General features: G+C 41.9%; 1 protein-coding gene across 1 annotated transcript in view; it reads left to right on the top strand.

Moving 5' to 3' along the window:
• Positions 1-4,181: 4,181 nt before the first annotated feature.
• The window catches only part of SDE2 (spliceosome associated SDE2), a 34,899-nt gene continuing 24,917 nt past the window's right edge, over positions 4,182-14,163 (top strand). Inside the window, exons 1-2 of the mRNA XM_077485850.1 lie at positions 4,182-4,363; positions 11,406-11,523. Coding sequence (XP_077341976.1) covers positions 4,250-4,363; positions 11,406-11,523 — 232 coding nt within the window. The 5' untranslated portion in view covers positions 4,182-4,249. The remainder of the gene's footprint in view (positions 4,364-11,405; positions 11,524-14,163) is intronic.

Here is a 14,163-nt window from a genome sequence, read left to right as displayed (position 1 = left end):
GTCTGAAGTTTATGAATTGGGGCTGATCTGAGGTCTGAAGGGCATGTATTGGGGCTGACCTGAGGTCTGAAGGGCATGTATTGGGGCTGACCTGAGGTCTGAAGGGTATGTATTGGGGCTGACCTGAGGTCTGAAGGGCATGTATTGGGGCTGATCTAAGGTCTGAAGTTTATGAATTGGGGCTGATCTGAGGTCTGAAGGACATGTATTCGGGCTGATCTGAGGTCTGAAGGGTATGTATTGGGGTTGGTCTGAGGTCTAAAGGGCATGTATTAGGGCTGATCTGAGGTCTGAAGTTTATGAATTGGGGCTGATCTGAGGTCTGAAGTGCATGTATTGGGCTGATCTGAGGTCTGCAGTTTATGAATTGGGGCTGATCTGAGGTCTGAAGGGCATGTATTTGGGCTGATCTGAGGTCTGAAGTTCATGAATTGGGGCTGATTTGAGGTCTGAAGTTTATGAATTGGGACTGATTTGAGGTCTGAAGGGCATGTCTTCGGGCTGATCTGAGGTCTGAAAGGCATGTATTGGGGCTGATCTGAGGTCTAAAGGGCATGTATTCGGGCTGATCTGAGGTCTGGAGGGCATGTATTCGGGCTGATCTGAGGTCTGAAGGGCATGTATTGGGGCTGATCTGAGGTCTGAAGGGCATGTATTGGGGCTGATCTGAGGTCTGAAGTGCATATATTAGGGCTGATATGAGGTCTGAAGTGCATATATTAGGGCTGATATGAGGTCTGAAGTTTATGAATTGGGACTGATCTGAGGTCTGAAGTGCATGTATTGGGGCTGATCTGAGGTCTGAAGTTTATGAATTGGGGCTGATTTGAGGTCTGAAGGGCATGTATTGGGGCTCATCTGAGGTTTGAAGGGCATGTATTGGAGCTAATCTGAGGTCTGAAGTGCATGTATTGGAGCTAATCTGAGGTCTGAAGTGCATGTATTAGGGCTGATCTGAGGTCTGAAGTGCATGTATTAGGGCTGATCTGAGGTCTGAAGTTTATGAATTGGGACTGATCTGAGGTCTGAAGGGCATGTATTGGGGGTGACCTGAGGTCTGAAGGGCATGTATTGGGGGTGACCTGAGGTCTGAAGGGCATGTATTGGGGGTGATCTGAGGTTTGAAGGGCATGTATTGGGCTGATCTGAGGTCTGAAGTTTATGAATTGGGGCTAATCTGAGGTCTGAAGGGCATGTATTGGGGCTGATCTGAGGTCTGAAGGGCATGTATTGGGGCTGATCTGAGGTCTGAACGGCATGTATTGGATGATATTTACTCCTGGCAGCACGCATACTAGGGGAAGAACAGGAAAGACCCATGATATCATGTGATCAGGAAAAAAACTGCAGAATTTGGGGTCCATTCCTTCCATTTAACACCCTATCACACTTAATGGGCAATGTGGCACTTAGAATTTCATAGATGTGGTGGCTGCATTTGTTTTCTTTTTTTTTAAACAAGTACATTTTCAGAAAGTATGGATAATACCTGCTTATTCTGAAATGTAGCATCCTTGTCACTTCCCGTGAAATAAATTGACAGTACAAGCATCTTTATCTTGCTTGTCTAAACTACTATTTTCATCAATCCACCGTGTAATGGAGATGAACAAAGGCTGACATGTTTGAAGTCCCAAGTCATATCAATTGCTGCCCCCATACAGTGGAGAAATGGGTATACAGTAGGCAGGGAGTGTGTTATTCAAAGGAGCACCAGGTAAAAATTAGACATGTGCAATTTGTTTAGTCCAGGTACTCTTATTGTCAAAATCAGTATAAAAAGGAATCTCTTACTTTGCATAAATCCAGAGAATAGCCATTCACAGCTGGATCCTCACCCTAATTGGATAGTCCTTCTCTCAGCAGGCCTAGCAGCCAACGGGGTACTCGAGTTAGATATAAGTCTCTGCCACAGACTTTGTTATAGAACACATGAGGGAAACTTGAAACTTGTAGAACACTCGTGTGATACCAGTATCTTGCAGTCGGTCCGGCGATACCGCACAAGATTGGATTCGCTTAAGTCCTTCAGCTTTTCCAGGCTCTTGTTGAGAAGCCAACCCTTACGTGGCCTTCTCCCGAAGAGTCCTACCCTGGATAACATCACAGTTGCTGGGCCTCTCCACTAACCGAGATGGCACCGGACCACCTTCGAATCCTTTTTTCAGTTTCCTTGCCTTGGGCTAGTCAGCCCCGAGATGCAAAGTCGGGTGGATCCGCACCCCAGGCCATGGAAGTCCTGGGGGCTGGTCAGGAGGACCAGGACCATACAGTCAGAACATGCTTCTGGAACGGAACCCCGAAACTCTTGACATCTGCACCTTAAGTACCCTCTCCCAGAAAGCACAGCAAGAGCGACACTCCCACTGGGCTGGCTCAGAGAGAAACTAACCTTAATGCACCCAACTAGACTGTAATTCCATGCCTGCCAAAAGTGACAGCGCCCCCTATGGCCAGGCGGAACACCCTGCAGTCCAGTCAGACTGGCGTTGAGGTCAAAATTTAGAGTAATCAAACCCAAACCAACCTGCGGTTTAACATTAAATTAAAAAAAGACACATAGCTCGTGCTCTTCAGGGGACGGCGCTAAACTAATTTTCCGAAAAAAGCAAAAAAACAAATGAAATACAAACAAACACATTTTTTTGTCAGTACACATGTCTAGTAGGGGTGCAACGAATCAGAAAACTCACGAATGTGGCTGGGTATTGCAGAGTATTGGCACTGGCAGAGTATTGGCAAGGTATGGTAGAGTATTGGCACTAGCAGGGTATGGCAGAGTATTGCAGAGCATTGAAGGGCATTGCAGGGTATTACAGAGTATTGGCTTGGTATGGCAGAGTATTGGCTGGGTATGGCGGAGTATTGGCTGGGTATTGCAGAGTATTGGCTGGGTATTGCAGAGTATTGGCAGGGTATTGCAGAGTATTGGCAGGGTATGGAAGGATCTCTCCCTTCCACTGTACAGATCTGTACACAGAGGGGAGAGAGGAACCAGCATCACCATGACGCCGGTTTGTTTACAAGTGATCGCTCTGTCATTTGACGGAGCAATCACATTGTAAACGGCCGACGGGTGCACCAAGATGGCCGCCACTCCGGAACTAGGCCAAGGCCGCAGCCTTTCCTAAAGCCGAGACCGTGGAGCTCTCCACGGATCGTGGCGTGTGCCGATCCGAATGGGGTGACCTGTTCGGATCACTGATCGATGACGATCCGTTGCAGCCCTAATGTCTAGTAGAAATAGAGGAAACAAAACCTGAGAAAAGAAAACTAGAGCAGCCACAACTATTGACTGGTATGCTGCATTATGTTACATTTTTTTGTTATGAGTTTAGGAACACTTTAACGTAGCATTAAATGCTTAATCTAGCAAGACTTAATTTTCTGAGTAAAGTTCCACTTTACTTTATAAGTAACTCAGTTTGCACTTTGAAAAGAAAAGCTAAAAGCTGATTGGTTACTTCAGTTTTGATAAATTCCCCCCAGAGTGTTTCCAGGGCAACAACTATGAGGCCTCAGGTGACATCTCAGGCCTGACTGACTCTCAAGCTTGGCGAAAAGTAATAAACAAAGGCAAATAGAAATCTTTCAGACGTACAACGATAACACTGACTACTGAGATTACATGAAGCCACTCATGACAGGCTCTCTCCAGTCTCAGCAGAGCATGGCGGTTCAGGCAGCTCTAACATAAAGCTCACAAATCCCTGAAGGAACTCCCAGCTGCTGCTGCCAAATCTACGTACACGTTACATAGCCCCGCCCACCAACACGAACCACCAATCACAGCAATATAAATCTCACCTCACGCCCTCTGCTGCTTCCTATCGACCATCTTTGTTATGGGCGCACTTACTCCGTCTCACAGCGAAAAGAATCGCCATACGAGACGCCAGATTCATTTACAATTCCACTACCTCAAGAAAAAAAAAGTCTTACCAACGAAATCATCGCTTTTTAAGACTAAACAATTAAACAGCAGTCAATACAACTTTAGGCGCCTGTTTATTTACAAAATTGACTCGGCTTTGTTTTCTGTGGAGGGCAGGCGACATTTTCTAGAAATTTCTCTGACATTGTGAAAGCCAAGCCCGCCTTTGGCTTTACCTCAACAAAGATGGCGGCTGTGGGAAGACGTCAAGGTCTTGCGTGAGCGACGGATTAGCGGTCACGTGAGCTCACGCCTAGCCGACGTTCTGTGCCTGGATGACGTTTCGGCGGCGCCTGTGTTTGGGGGAAGAAAAAGATGGAGGTGTCTGTGGTGCAAGTGTGGCGGAGGGACCCGGGGAATGGGCGGCTGTGCCAGGCGGAGCTACCACAGGGATCCACCGTGAGAGAGCTCCTTCCCCTCAGCAGCCTGGTGAGTGTCTGTGTGTTCATATTAGGGCGGGTAATCTACAAGGAGCTCCAGGGACGTGTATGATGGAGTCACTGACAAGAACACAGCAGCTTTTGGCTTCCCTGTGTAATATAAGTGTAGTTCTTCTGGATCTTGCCAGGAAGGCTGCTCGTTTTCAACTTCCTTCCAAATGTTGACACCACCGTTCATTCCCCAGTGATGTCACACAGCGGTGTTGTCACCCTGTGCACAGGATAGTCTCACATGGACATGGAGCTCTTTCCACTTCCCTTCTTATATCGCTTCACCCTCCATGGACCAGAGCAATGTTTACCGTTCTGCAATGGACTTGTTTATTTGGCAATAACTTTACGTCCTGCTGTATACACAGATGGCGGACAGGATCCACTCTCGTTCTGGGGCGATGTCATTTGATATCAGCCCATCCTCACTGCGCTTGTGTACACGAGGGGACGCAGTGATCGGTGGTGCGCCGTGTCACTGGGAACACCGTGTACTTTCGAGGAATGCCCTCCATTGCAAAAATGCCTGGAGTGCTTTTTTTTTTTTGTGGTGTGAACCAGCCCTTTTGCTTAATTTCTTTTTGATCGTTTTATTTGCTATCGCAAAAGAATGGCAATATGGCAAATTACAGGTCGTCTTTATGGAGAGATCTTTACTCTATAAGACCTCAAATCCCTCTGCCCTTAAAAACCTTCATAACGCCAAGATTGGTGGTTTTAGATTGATTTAAAAAAAATGGCAACATAGACATTAGGATGAATCGGAAGTGATGTCAGGTGATTGCTTCTGGGTTACCTTAGTGGAGAGCCGATTTCGGCTTTGTTTGGCTTCCTTCCAGCCTGCAGTCAAGTTGGCTGGTCTCTCGGTAGGACAGGAGAGCCGGAGAAAGCCACAGCGAGAGTGAGGGGGGGGGTCCCCTACCGCTGCTTTTAAAAGCAGTCCATCAGCTAGTTAGCCGATAGGCTTGCTTTTACAAGAGCCAACCGCCGGTGTTCTGCCGTATAGAGTCCAGCCATCAAATAGTGTCCGCTCCGTACTGCGTAAAATCTCCGAAGCTGAACGGCGCCTGCGCTGTGAGTGGAGGAGGTAGCCCCACCATCCAAGCGGACATAGGGTTGTGAATTTTAGACGGTCCCTCGCGGGCGAGCTTCACTCCCCACGCTTCGGGCTCGGCCTCGCTGTGCTCGGCTCTTTTTTATTCTAACTCTATGTCCACTTGGATAGTGGGGATAGAACCTGGACTCGCGGCGCAGGCGCCGTTCATCCTCGGCAATTTTCGGAATCTGTGTTCCTGTGTACTGCGCATGCGCAGTACGCAGGGGACACTATCCGATGGAGGACGCTATTAGACAAGACACCGGCTATAAAAAAAAAAACATTTAAAAAAAGGTACCGGGTGATTCCTGCCGGTGCAGGTATAACCACCCAAAGTCCAGCGACATACAGGTATGTTGCTGGTCCAGAAGTGGTTAAAGAATAAGTTCACCTTTTATAACAGTACACACATATTCAGGATGTAACATGTTGCAGCTGCCTGCACAAAAAGAGGTGCCTTAAAAAAAATTTTTTAGGTGAACTTTTTTTTAAAATGGGTAAATATATTAACCAACAAAAACAGTGTGTGTTTGACATGCGTTTTGGGTATCATTACCTCATTAACGCCTGCTGCAGATCGCAGCTGAAGTGCCTTCTAGTGTGAACCTAGATTTAAAGGACCTCATCCGCACATTGAAGTTTATCCCTTTCAACTGCAGGTAAATTAAACAGAAAAGATTCAAAAGTAATGATATTACTTCATATCTTTCTATTATGCTTTTGAACAGTGTTGTTGATGAACACAGTCAGATAACGCATTATTATTTACATATATAACGAGGGTTGCGCTAACGTTACTTTTTATTATATTATTGTATTTTCAAAGACCCATTCGGTAGAGTCTAAACACTGTGATTCAAGTTATGAACCTATAAATAAGTTGATACCACTACCAAACGCACCGCTTTTACAAACTATAAACCCCATAATATTTGATGCTACCACTACAGGGTATGCCTGTCAACCAGGTCACTGACCTCTGCACTGGTATTAAATATTTGAAAATTAATATATAATTAATCCTACTCGGACCACAAATGACTAAAGTGCTGAAATAAGCAAAGAGGAAGAAACTGCGCTACGGAATAAGAATGATATTGGTCGGAAGCAGCAATTCAAATGTACACCAAAAATACACGAAACAAAAAGAGAAAAAAAGAGAACTGCGCTAACCTCAAATACCCAAAGTGAATGGGGTATGTGTATGTGCCAAACCCACGATATGAGTCTTAGTGTCTTATTGTCTCTAAGACCACCTCAAAAATATAATGCATACTATTATACAAATACAAATACAAATTGTACAAATAAGTGAAATTAAATACAAAAATGGGACACAGATACGTGTCAATGTGAATTACCCAAATGCAATACAGATTGTGTAGATCTCTGTGCAAATACCCCTAAAATGAAAAAATTATTTTGTTTCCAATTTTTTACATAAAATAAATTGTCAAAAAATATATATATTCTGAGACACTCTATATAATGTCCATATAGTTGTATACCAAAATATTATAAAATGTCCATATGGTAAATAACACCGGTGAAGAAAAACTTCATGTGAGAGCTGGATTAGAAGTGCACAAATTAAAAATCTTCTCCAGAAATATAATGTGCTTTTCCCATCACCGAATGAATGAATTGGCTCCTTACCAGATCCAAGCGACCCCCCGTTACAGAGGGTCACCACAGGCAAAAACAATCAAAGGATATCCGGGTAACGGTTCCCCCTCAGGCGATCCCGAATCCTTCACGCAATAGGGCTGTGGCTGTTGTTCCAAATGTCACTCCCAACTCAACGTGATATCACATAGGGAAAAACATAGGCTCCAGATAGTGTAAAACCAATGATTTTAATTTGCAAAAAACGAACGTATACACTTACATAAAAGACTTTAAAAACAGGTTCAAAACAGAGGCGTGCACCGGCTGGACACACGCCAACGCAGAGACCAACCCGTCCTTCCTGGTCTGAAAAGAACGAGCACGACTGGGGTGACGTCGACACGTTCGCACCGCCCTACGCGTTTCGTAATAATTTACGTCGTCCAGGGGCACGGGCGGCGTGCGACGTCACCCCTTTTATAACCAACAACATAACCAAGCCTCGCTTTGGGTCAGCGGCCATCTTAGATATCACATAAGCGTTAGAAATCAATGACCATGGGCCAAGCCTCACTCTCGATCCACGAACGTCATGTGTATATATATATATATCCCCCAACGAACGTCCTATGATTATGGACCAAGCCTCGTTCCCAAACGAACGTCATATGGTTATGAACCAAGTCTCACTTCCAGGTGATAGCCATATTGGAAGAGAGACATGGCAAGTTACCCTTATTTTTCCTGTGTACAAAGACAAGGCAGAGTATAGGTCCCGAATGGGGCATAAACCAAAATAAAATATAAAAATGAAATGAATACAATAAAATAATAATAAAAAAATAAAAATAATACCGGTAATAAAAATAAAATGAGGTGAAGTATCCCAAATTGGTATAGAGATACACCAAAAAAAAAAATTTGTATTTCTTGGTGTATTCGCATATCCATCAAATTCAGTTGAGAGATAGGGCAACATAAACATGTATTTCCAATTCCTTACTACCCCACATATGCCCCAGAGATTAGCCTTGGGCATCCCAAACAAATGTTGAGGAATACGACTAAAAGTGAATCCCCGCATCTAGAGGGCCGCCTAACCCAAAGCTAGGCTTACCAACCAACAGAGGCCAAAGAGAGTGGAGAAAAACAGGAATATATTCTACAATAACATGTGCCAAAAAACAACAGAATAGAAACACAGTAGAATAGTATTTTACAATAACTGGTACAGAAACTGCAATAAACATACATTGCATCAGAAAGGGTCCCCTCAAGAATTATTAATAAAGGCATTTACATCGGTGTCCACATTGAGGCCAAACGGAGCATATGTCTTTAATTTGTGGATCCAGGCCATTTCGAGCTTGGATATTTCCCTAACCAAGGACCCACCCCTCCAGTGGGGCCTATATTTGTCTAAACCGACAAATAGGGTACCTGATGGATCTCTCTTATGTGTTTGGTCATAATGCCTGGACACAGGGTGTTTGTCAAACCCACGTCTAATGTTGCCTATGTGTTCATTCAGCCTGACGCGAAGTGCCCTCTTGGTCCGCCCTATATATTGGAGGCCACAAGGGCACTGTAAAAGGTAAACCACAGCCTCCGAAGAGCAAGTAATAAAAGACTATTTCATATGTTCTAGTGGTGCTTGAGGATACAATATTAGAAATCTTAGAGCCCCTATATGAATTCAAGGTACAAACCTGACAGTTTTTACACTTGTAATAACCAATTAGATTTTGAAAAAAACATCTATTGGCCCTAAAGTGCTGAAATACCTAAAATTATATAGGGTTGCTGTGAATAAAATTAATCCACAGAATACAACTTCAATAATGTGCAAAAAATGCTTTTTGTAAACTACATACAGTATAAACCACACCATAGCATAATATACCGTAAATATCACAAGTGCATTAATTCCTCCTGTAAAAAAAGTGCATAGTGCATGTGTGTATATATATGTGTGTGTATATTATTGCACTATATATATATATATATATAACAGTCCCTTCAGTGTCTGCGAATTTCTAAAATGGTGCTTCTGTCTCAAACCAAAGTGCTTTAATACAAACACCGACTGAGTGCTTCTACCACCACCGAATAGAATGGCCACTCACCAGACCCAGTCTGTGCTTTCGCCTTTAGTTCATTTAAGGATAACCATTTCTTCACTGATCACATCAATAGTTTCTCCTGACGGAAAGTAAAACCTCTGGTACTAGTTGATTCAAAGAGATATACAAAGGACCATCATAGTGTAGCAAATAAATGCAAATTTATTAAAAATTCGTTTAAAATCAATCAGATGTGCACTCGCATAGATGAGTGCTCCGGCCGGCACCAAGCTTGTCCAGCAATGTACGTGGGAGCAAGTCTAACTCTCCATCCATTCACAGCCTTCAGTGGTGACCTGTGGTTTTCCAGGAATATGTCCCAGCCTCCCTTCCAAATTAGATGGGGTTCAGACGGCCGCTACGCCTTTCACAAATCGGTATTGCGTCATTAGGTGGCATTATTATTATTATTATTATTATTATTATTATATATATTTTTTTTTCTTTTGGGAGGAGGTCCCATCAGCAGGACAGAAGGACTGGATGTGTTGCACACATCCTGTCTACTATGATGATGTGTTGTGGATTTTTAGTATGTCCAAAATCTTTAGTTAAATAGGCTAACGCATATCTCCAGCTTTAACACCTTCCCGTGAACCCTATGTATACATTTGACCTCACTGAAGTGGGTCTTCCATGGGGACCCGTATGTGCGTACTTCTGTGCTGAGAGCACACAGGCTACACTGTCAGATGGCTTCAGGTCCCATATTACTGATCGGGAGGACTAGCCCTTAAACGTCTTATTGGCTATCTGTGATCAGGCCCCTTTCTAGTGGGCTTTTACTGCCACTGATGCCAAACAGCAGTACAAGGATGTAAACAAACTCATGGGTCTGCTTACATCTTAAAGAGCCAACTTCATTATCACTAATAGAAATGATATGGCTCATGCCTGTAAAGATGTCTGCTCACAAGCAAATGTGCTATGTAAACAAACATGTATAACTCCCTTTTCCTATCCTCAAACCAACACACATGTCCAGGATCACCCGGGGCCTGGCTCAGTACATCCGTTGCAGCCTTTAGGATGGACAGCAGAGGGCGCAACATTTTAGATGTGATGTCGGCAGTTTTGGCACTTGAGTTGCTCTAGTATTCCCCTTTGTTCATCCCCTCACAGCCACATAATAGATTATGTAGGGAGGGGCAAAAGATCTGGGCCAGCACATAAATTACTTAGAAAATCCCCCCCCCCATGACATCACGTAAACAAAGCCTTTCCAGCCTGAAGGAGAGTTGTGGGGTCTTATTGATCGCAGTTATATTACTTGGGGTGTCTGATGGTATGGTGACCGGGGTCTCGCTGAGAGCCCTGTACTAATGATCAGGACCTGGAATACCTGATTTTGGGTCACCTGATCGCTGTTATAGCATCCAATTGGCTACCACAGTGATCGGTCACTGTGAAGCCTGACCCCATGTTTTTTTCTCTCTGAATGGAGGAGAGAGATGCAACATATCTCTTTACCTCCAGAGAAAAAAAAGTGTAGAAGAAAGAAAATACAAAAAATACCTAGATCAAGGATTCATCTAGGTCAGTGCCAGGGTTAGTGTTTGGGTCAAGGTCAAAGATCAGGGTCAGTATTTTTTCTTTTTTTTTCTTTCTCTAATTGGTGTCTGTGTGTTCTAGGTAGGCTAAAAAAAAAACACGCATAATGCACATTTGCACACTATTGTTTCTGGGTTGTACTACGGGTACAAACAGCTAAGCTACACATGTTGTATGACTGTGATGTCGGGAGTGGGAGAATTTGTTTTGGGTTGTTCTTTGGTGGTAGGTTATGGTAGCAGCAAGAAATATATGGAAATAAATGATATTTTGTACTATTTTTGGGCCAGTTTTTCTTTGATAAAAAAATAAAAAAATTAGGAGATATCCATTACCATTTATCAGCAAATGAAAGCCCAATTCGTCCTGAGAAAAAAGAGGTATAATAAACCTGGATGCACAAAGCAGTCGTGATATATGTGATTTTACTAACACATGTCAAAGTTGCAAAATTGTGCTTGGGCATTAAGATTTGTTTTACCCTTAGGTGTGAAGGGGTTAATTGAAAGAAAAATGCAGCAAATAATTAGATAAAATGCTTGATTTTTGATGTGCATTTGCAAAAGATTATAATTTTTTTTTTTTTTTGGTTTTTTAGTTGGTAGCAGGGTCCTTTTAAGAAATATTTGGTGTATTTTGATGGTTGTTTGGCTTCTTTTCAGGGAATATCTTGCTGTGATTTTTATGTGACCTGTAACGGGCAACGAGTTAGCAGAGATGAAGCTTTGCAGAATGGATTCACTTACAGTGTGGAGCCGCGACTCTGTGGCGGAAAAGGAGGTATGTGAAGTTTTTCTGACACACATAAGTTATTGGAAAGTCTTATCTACACTGTCAGGAAAATCATCAAATTATAACCCCTTATTGCCAGCTCATTAGGAGCTTATAATGCCACATGCGTTTTTAGGGCTTCCTGATATGTTCACTGTAATTGGCTGTCACAGTGATTATGTGGATTCTGATCTTCACTGTGTGGCTGGAAGTTGTATATGACAGTGTGGTCATGATAGAGCGTGCTCCCAGCACAAACTACGAACACACATAGATATATATAATCTATTAGCACAGAAGAAAGACCACCTTTGTGATATATATATATATATATATATATATATATATATATATATATATATATATATATATATATATATATATATATATATATATATATATAAAATACACGCACAGCTGGCCGCAAGAGGGTAAAAACATACATGTCCTAACCCCTAAATCTAGAATATAATGAAGATTGTATTGTATGTCTTAATTGTTTAGGATTTGCATTATGACCTTTATCTCCAGTCAGATTATCTGTTACTGCCTACTAGAGACTTGAAAGCAGAGCTTCAGGCACTCTCTGCTGCTCAATGCACAGTTTTTAAGACCTTCAGTCTTTTTTTATTTATTTATTTCCCAACTTTTCAACCAGTAAATCTTCTGTCCTTGTTCTAACTTGGTGGGGGGGGGGGGCGTAGAAATGACTCATAAGAGGGCCAATGAGAGCTGCGGGGCTTGAGGTGTGCCTCCTTTTATAAATCCAGAAAAAGAACAGGGTGGGACTTTAAATGAGACGTGCAGTGGACAGTGGTGGGTGTAAGAAGCGGCATATTTAATATACATCATAATTAAAATTCATAAAAGATAAGACAGCAAATTTCATATATATATATGAGTTTACATGACAGTATATAGCCCTTATACTACATTGACTGAGAAACTTCCTGTTTGACTGAGAATGTTATCAGCCTTTTTAAGCAATGTAGTATAAGGGCTATATACTGTCATGTAAAATAAATATATATACATATATAATCTTATGTGTATATATATTTATTTATTTTACATGACAGTATATAGCCCTTATACTACATTGACTGAGAATGTTATCAGCCTTTTTAAGCAAACAGGAAGTTTCTCAGTCAATGTAGTATAAGGGCTATATACTGTCATGTAAACTCATGTTCTTATTATATATATATATATATATATATATATATATATATATATATATATATATATATATATATATATATATATATATATATATATATATATATATATATATATACTGTCTTATCTTTTATCTTATTTTATGAATTTTAATTATGATGTATATTAAATATGCCGCTTCTTACACCCACCACTGTCGACTGCACGTCTCATTTAAAGTCCCACCCTGTTCTCCTTTTTTCTCACATAACCAGGATGGAGGTATTTACCTCATTTAAAGTCCCAACCCTTCCTGTCTGCCTTTTTATAAATCCAGGAAGTGACCAGGCAGCAGCTTCAGCTGCCTCAGTTAAAATGGTTGCAGCCAGACTCGGTGGAGGGAGACTTCTGCAGCATGTTTGGCAAATTATAAAATTGCAGTGTATATAAAATAGTATCCAAAATGGTTGGAGGGAAGCCTCAGAATGGCAAAGATGTTTTTATTACAAATTATGTGAGCAGACTGCAGTTCCTCTTTAAATGTATATTTACTGTTCAATATGCCTAAAGACTTTGTAATTCTGTGTGGTTTATGCACAGCAAGGCATTTAACATAGTTTGGGATTATTGTTATACAGCATTTATATAGTGAGAGATATTCAGTGCAAAACGGTGGCGTTAAAAACAAAACTAAAACCCCCCCCTAAATAGTCAATCAGTATGCGGGGAAAAAACATATGAAGTTCTTATAAAAAGTGCTCCGTATCCCCTGAGCGGCAAGGCTAGACTCCTCATCTGAATACTGTCACTGGAAGACACCTCGTGCACGGATAATCCCTGTTGGTAATAAACTCACTACAGGTAAACGATAAAGGGAGCCTTATATCACCATACACTGTTCAAAGATCTCCTCTCCTTTGATTCCTCCAGGAACTGTGCATCCTGGTGATTCTGGTGATCCTGATAACTAGGAAATTCCTCTCATTCCGGTTTTGGCTATGCGACAGTAAGGGAAGGGAAATCTCATCCCATTGGGACACAGATGACCAAATAGATCATCACTGAAAATCCCAGTTTCCTGGGACGACCTAAAGTGTGGTGACTTTATATAATTCCAAAGATTGGCTTTAACATATCGCCTATGAAGGATTTTGGGCACCAAACATTGTTGCTGTTTCACAGGCCCATGCCATTTTGATGCTTGAAATATTTAGTACCTATATACTTGACACAATCTCATCTTTTATAGTTTACAAACACATTGGTTATAGTGTTTTGTGTGCACTAAAATACATTTTTAGTGTAGCTCTTACTAAAAATATGGGTTTGATAAATGTGCACTAATATTGTGGGACATAAAAATTTGCAACTACCACCTTTTTATTGTCCTGGGTCTCTGCTTTCAGAAAATGAAAAGTGAATAAACAACTCCAGTATCAAATTGACTAAATGGGGAAATGTGAACACATTGCAGAGAAATACTGTATTTGT

The sequence above is a fragment of the Lithobates pipiens genome, unplaced genomic scaffold (genome assembly GCF_037356315.1).
Source record: "Lithobates pipiens isolate NorthernLeopardFrog02 unplaced genomic scaffold, aLitPip1_a1.2 Scaffold_18, whole genome shotgun sequence".
Lineage (NCBI taxonomy): Eukaryota > Metazoa > Chordata > Amphibia > Anura > Ranidae > Lithobates > Lithobates pipiens.
This window is presented reverse-complemented; position numbering and strand designations above follow the sequence as displayed.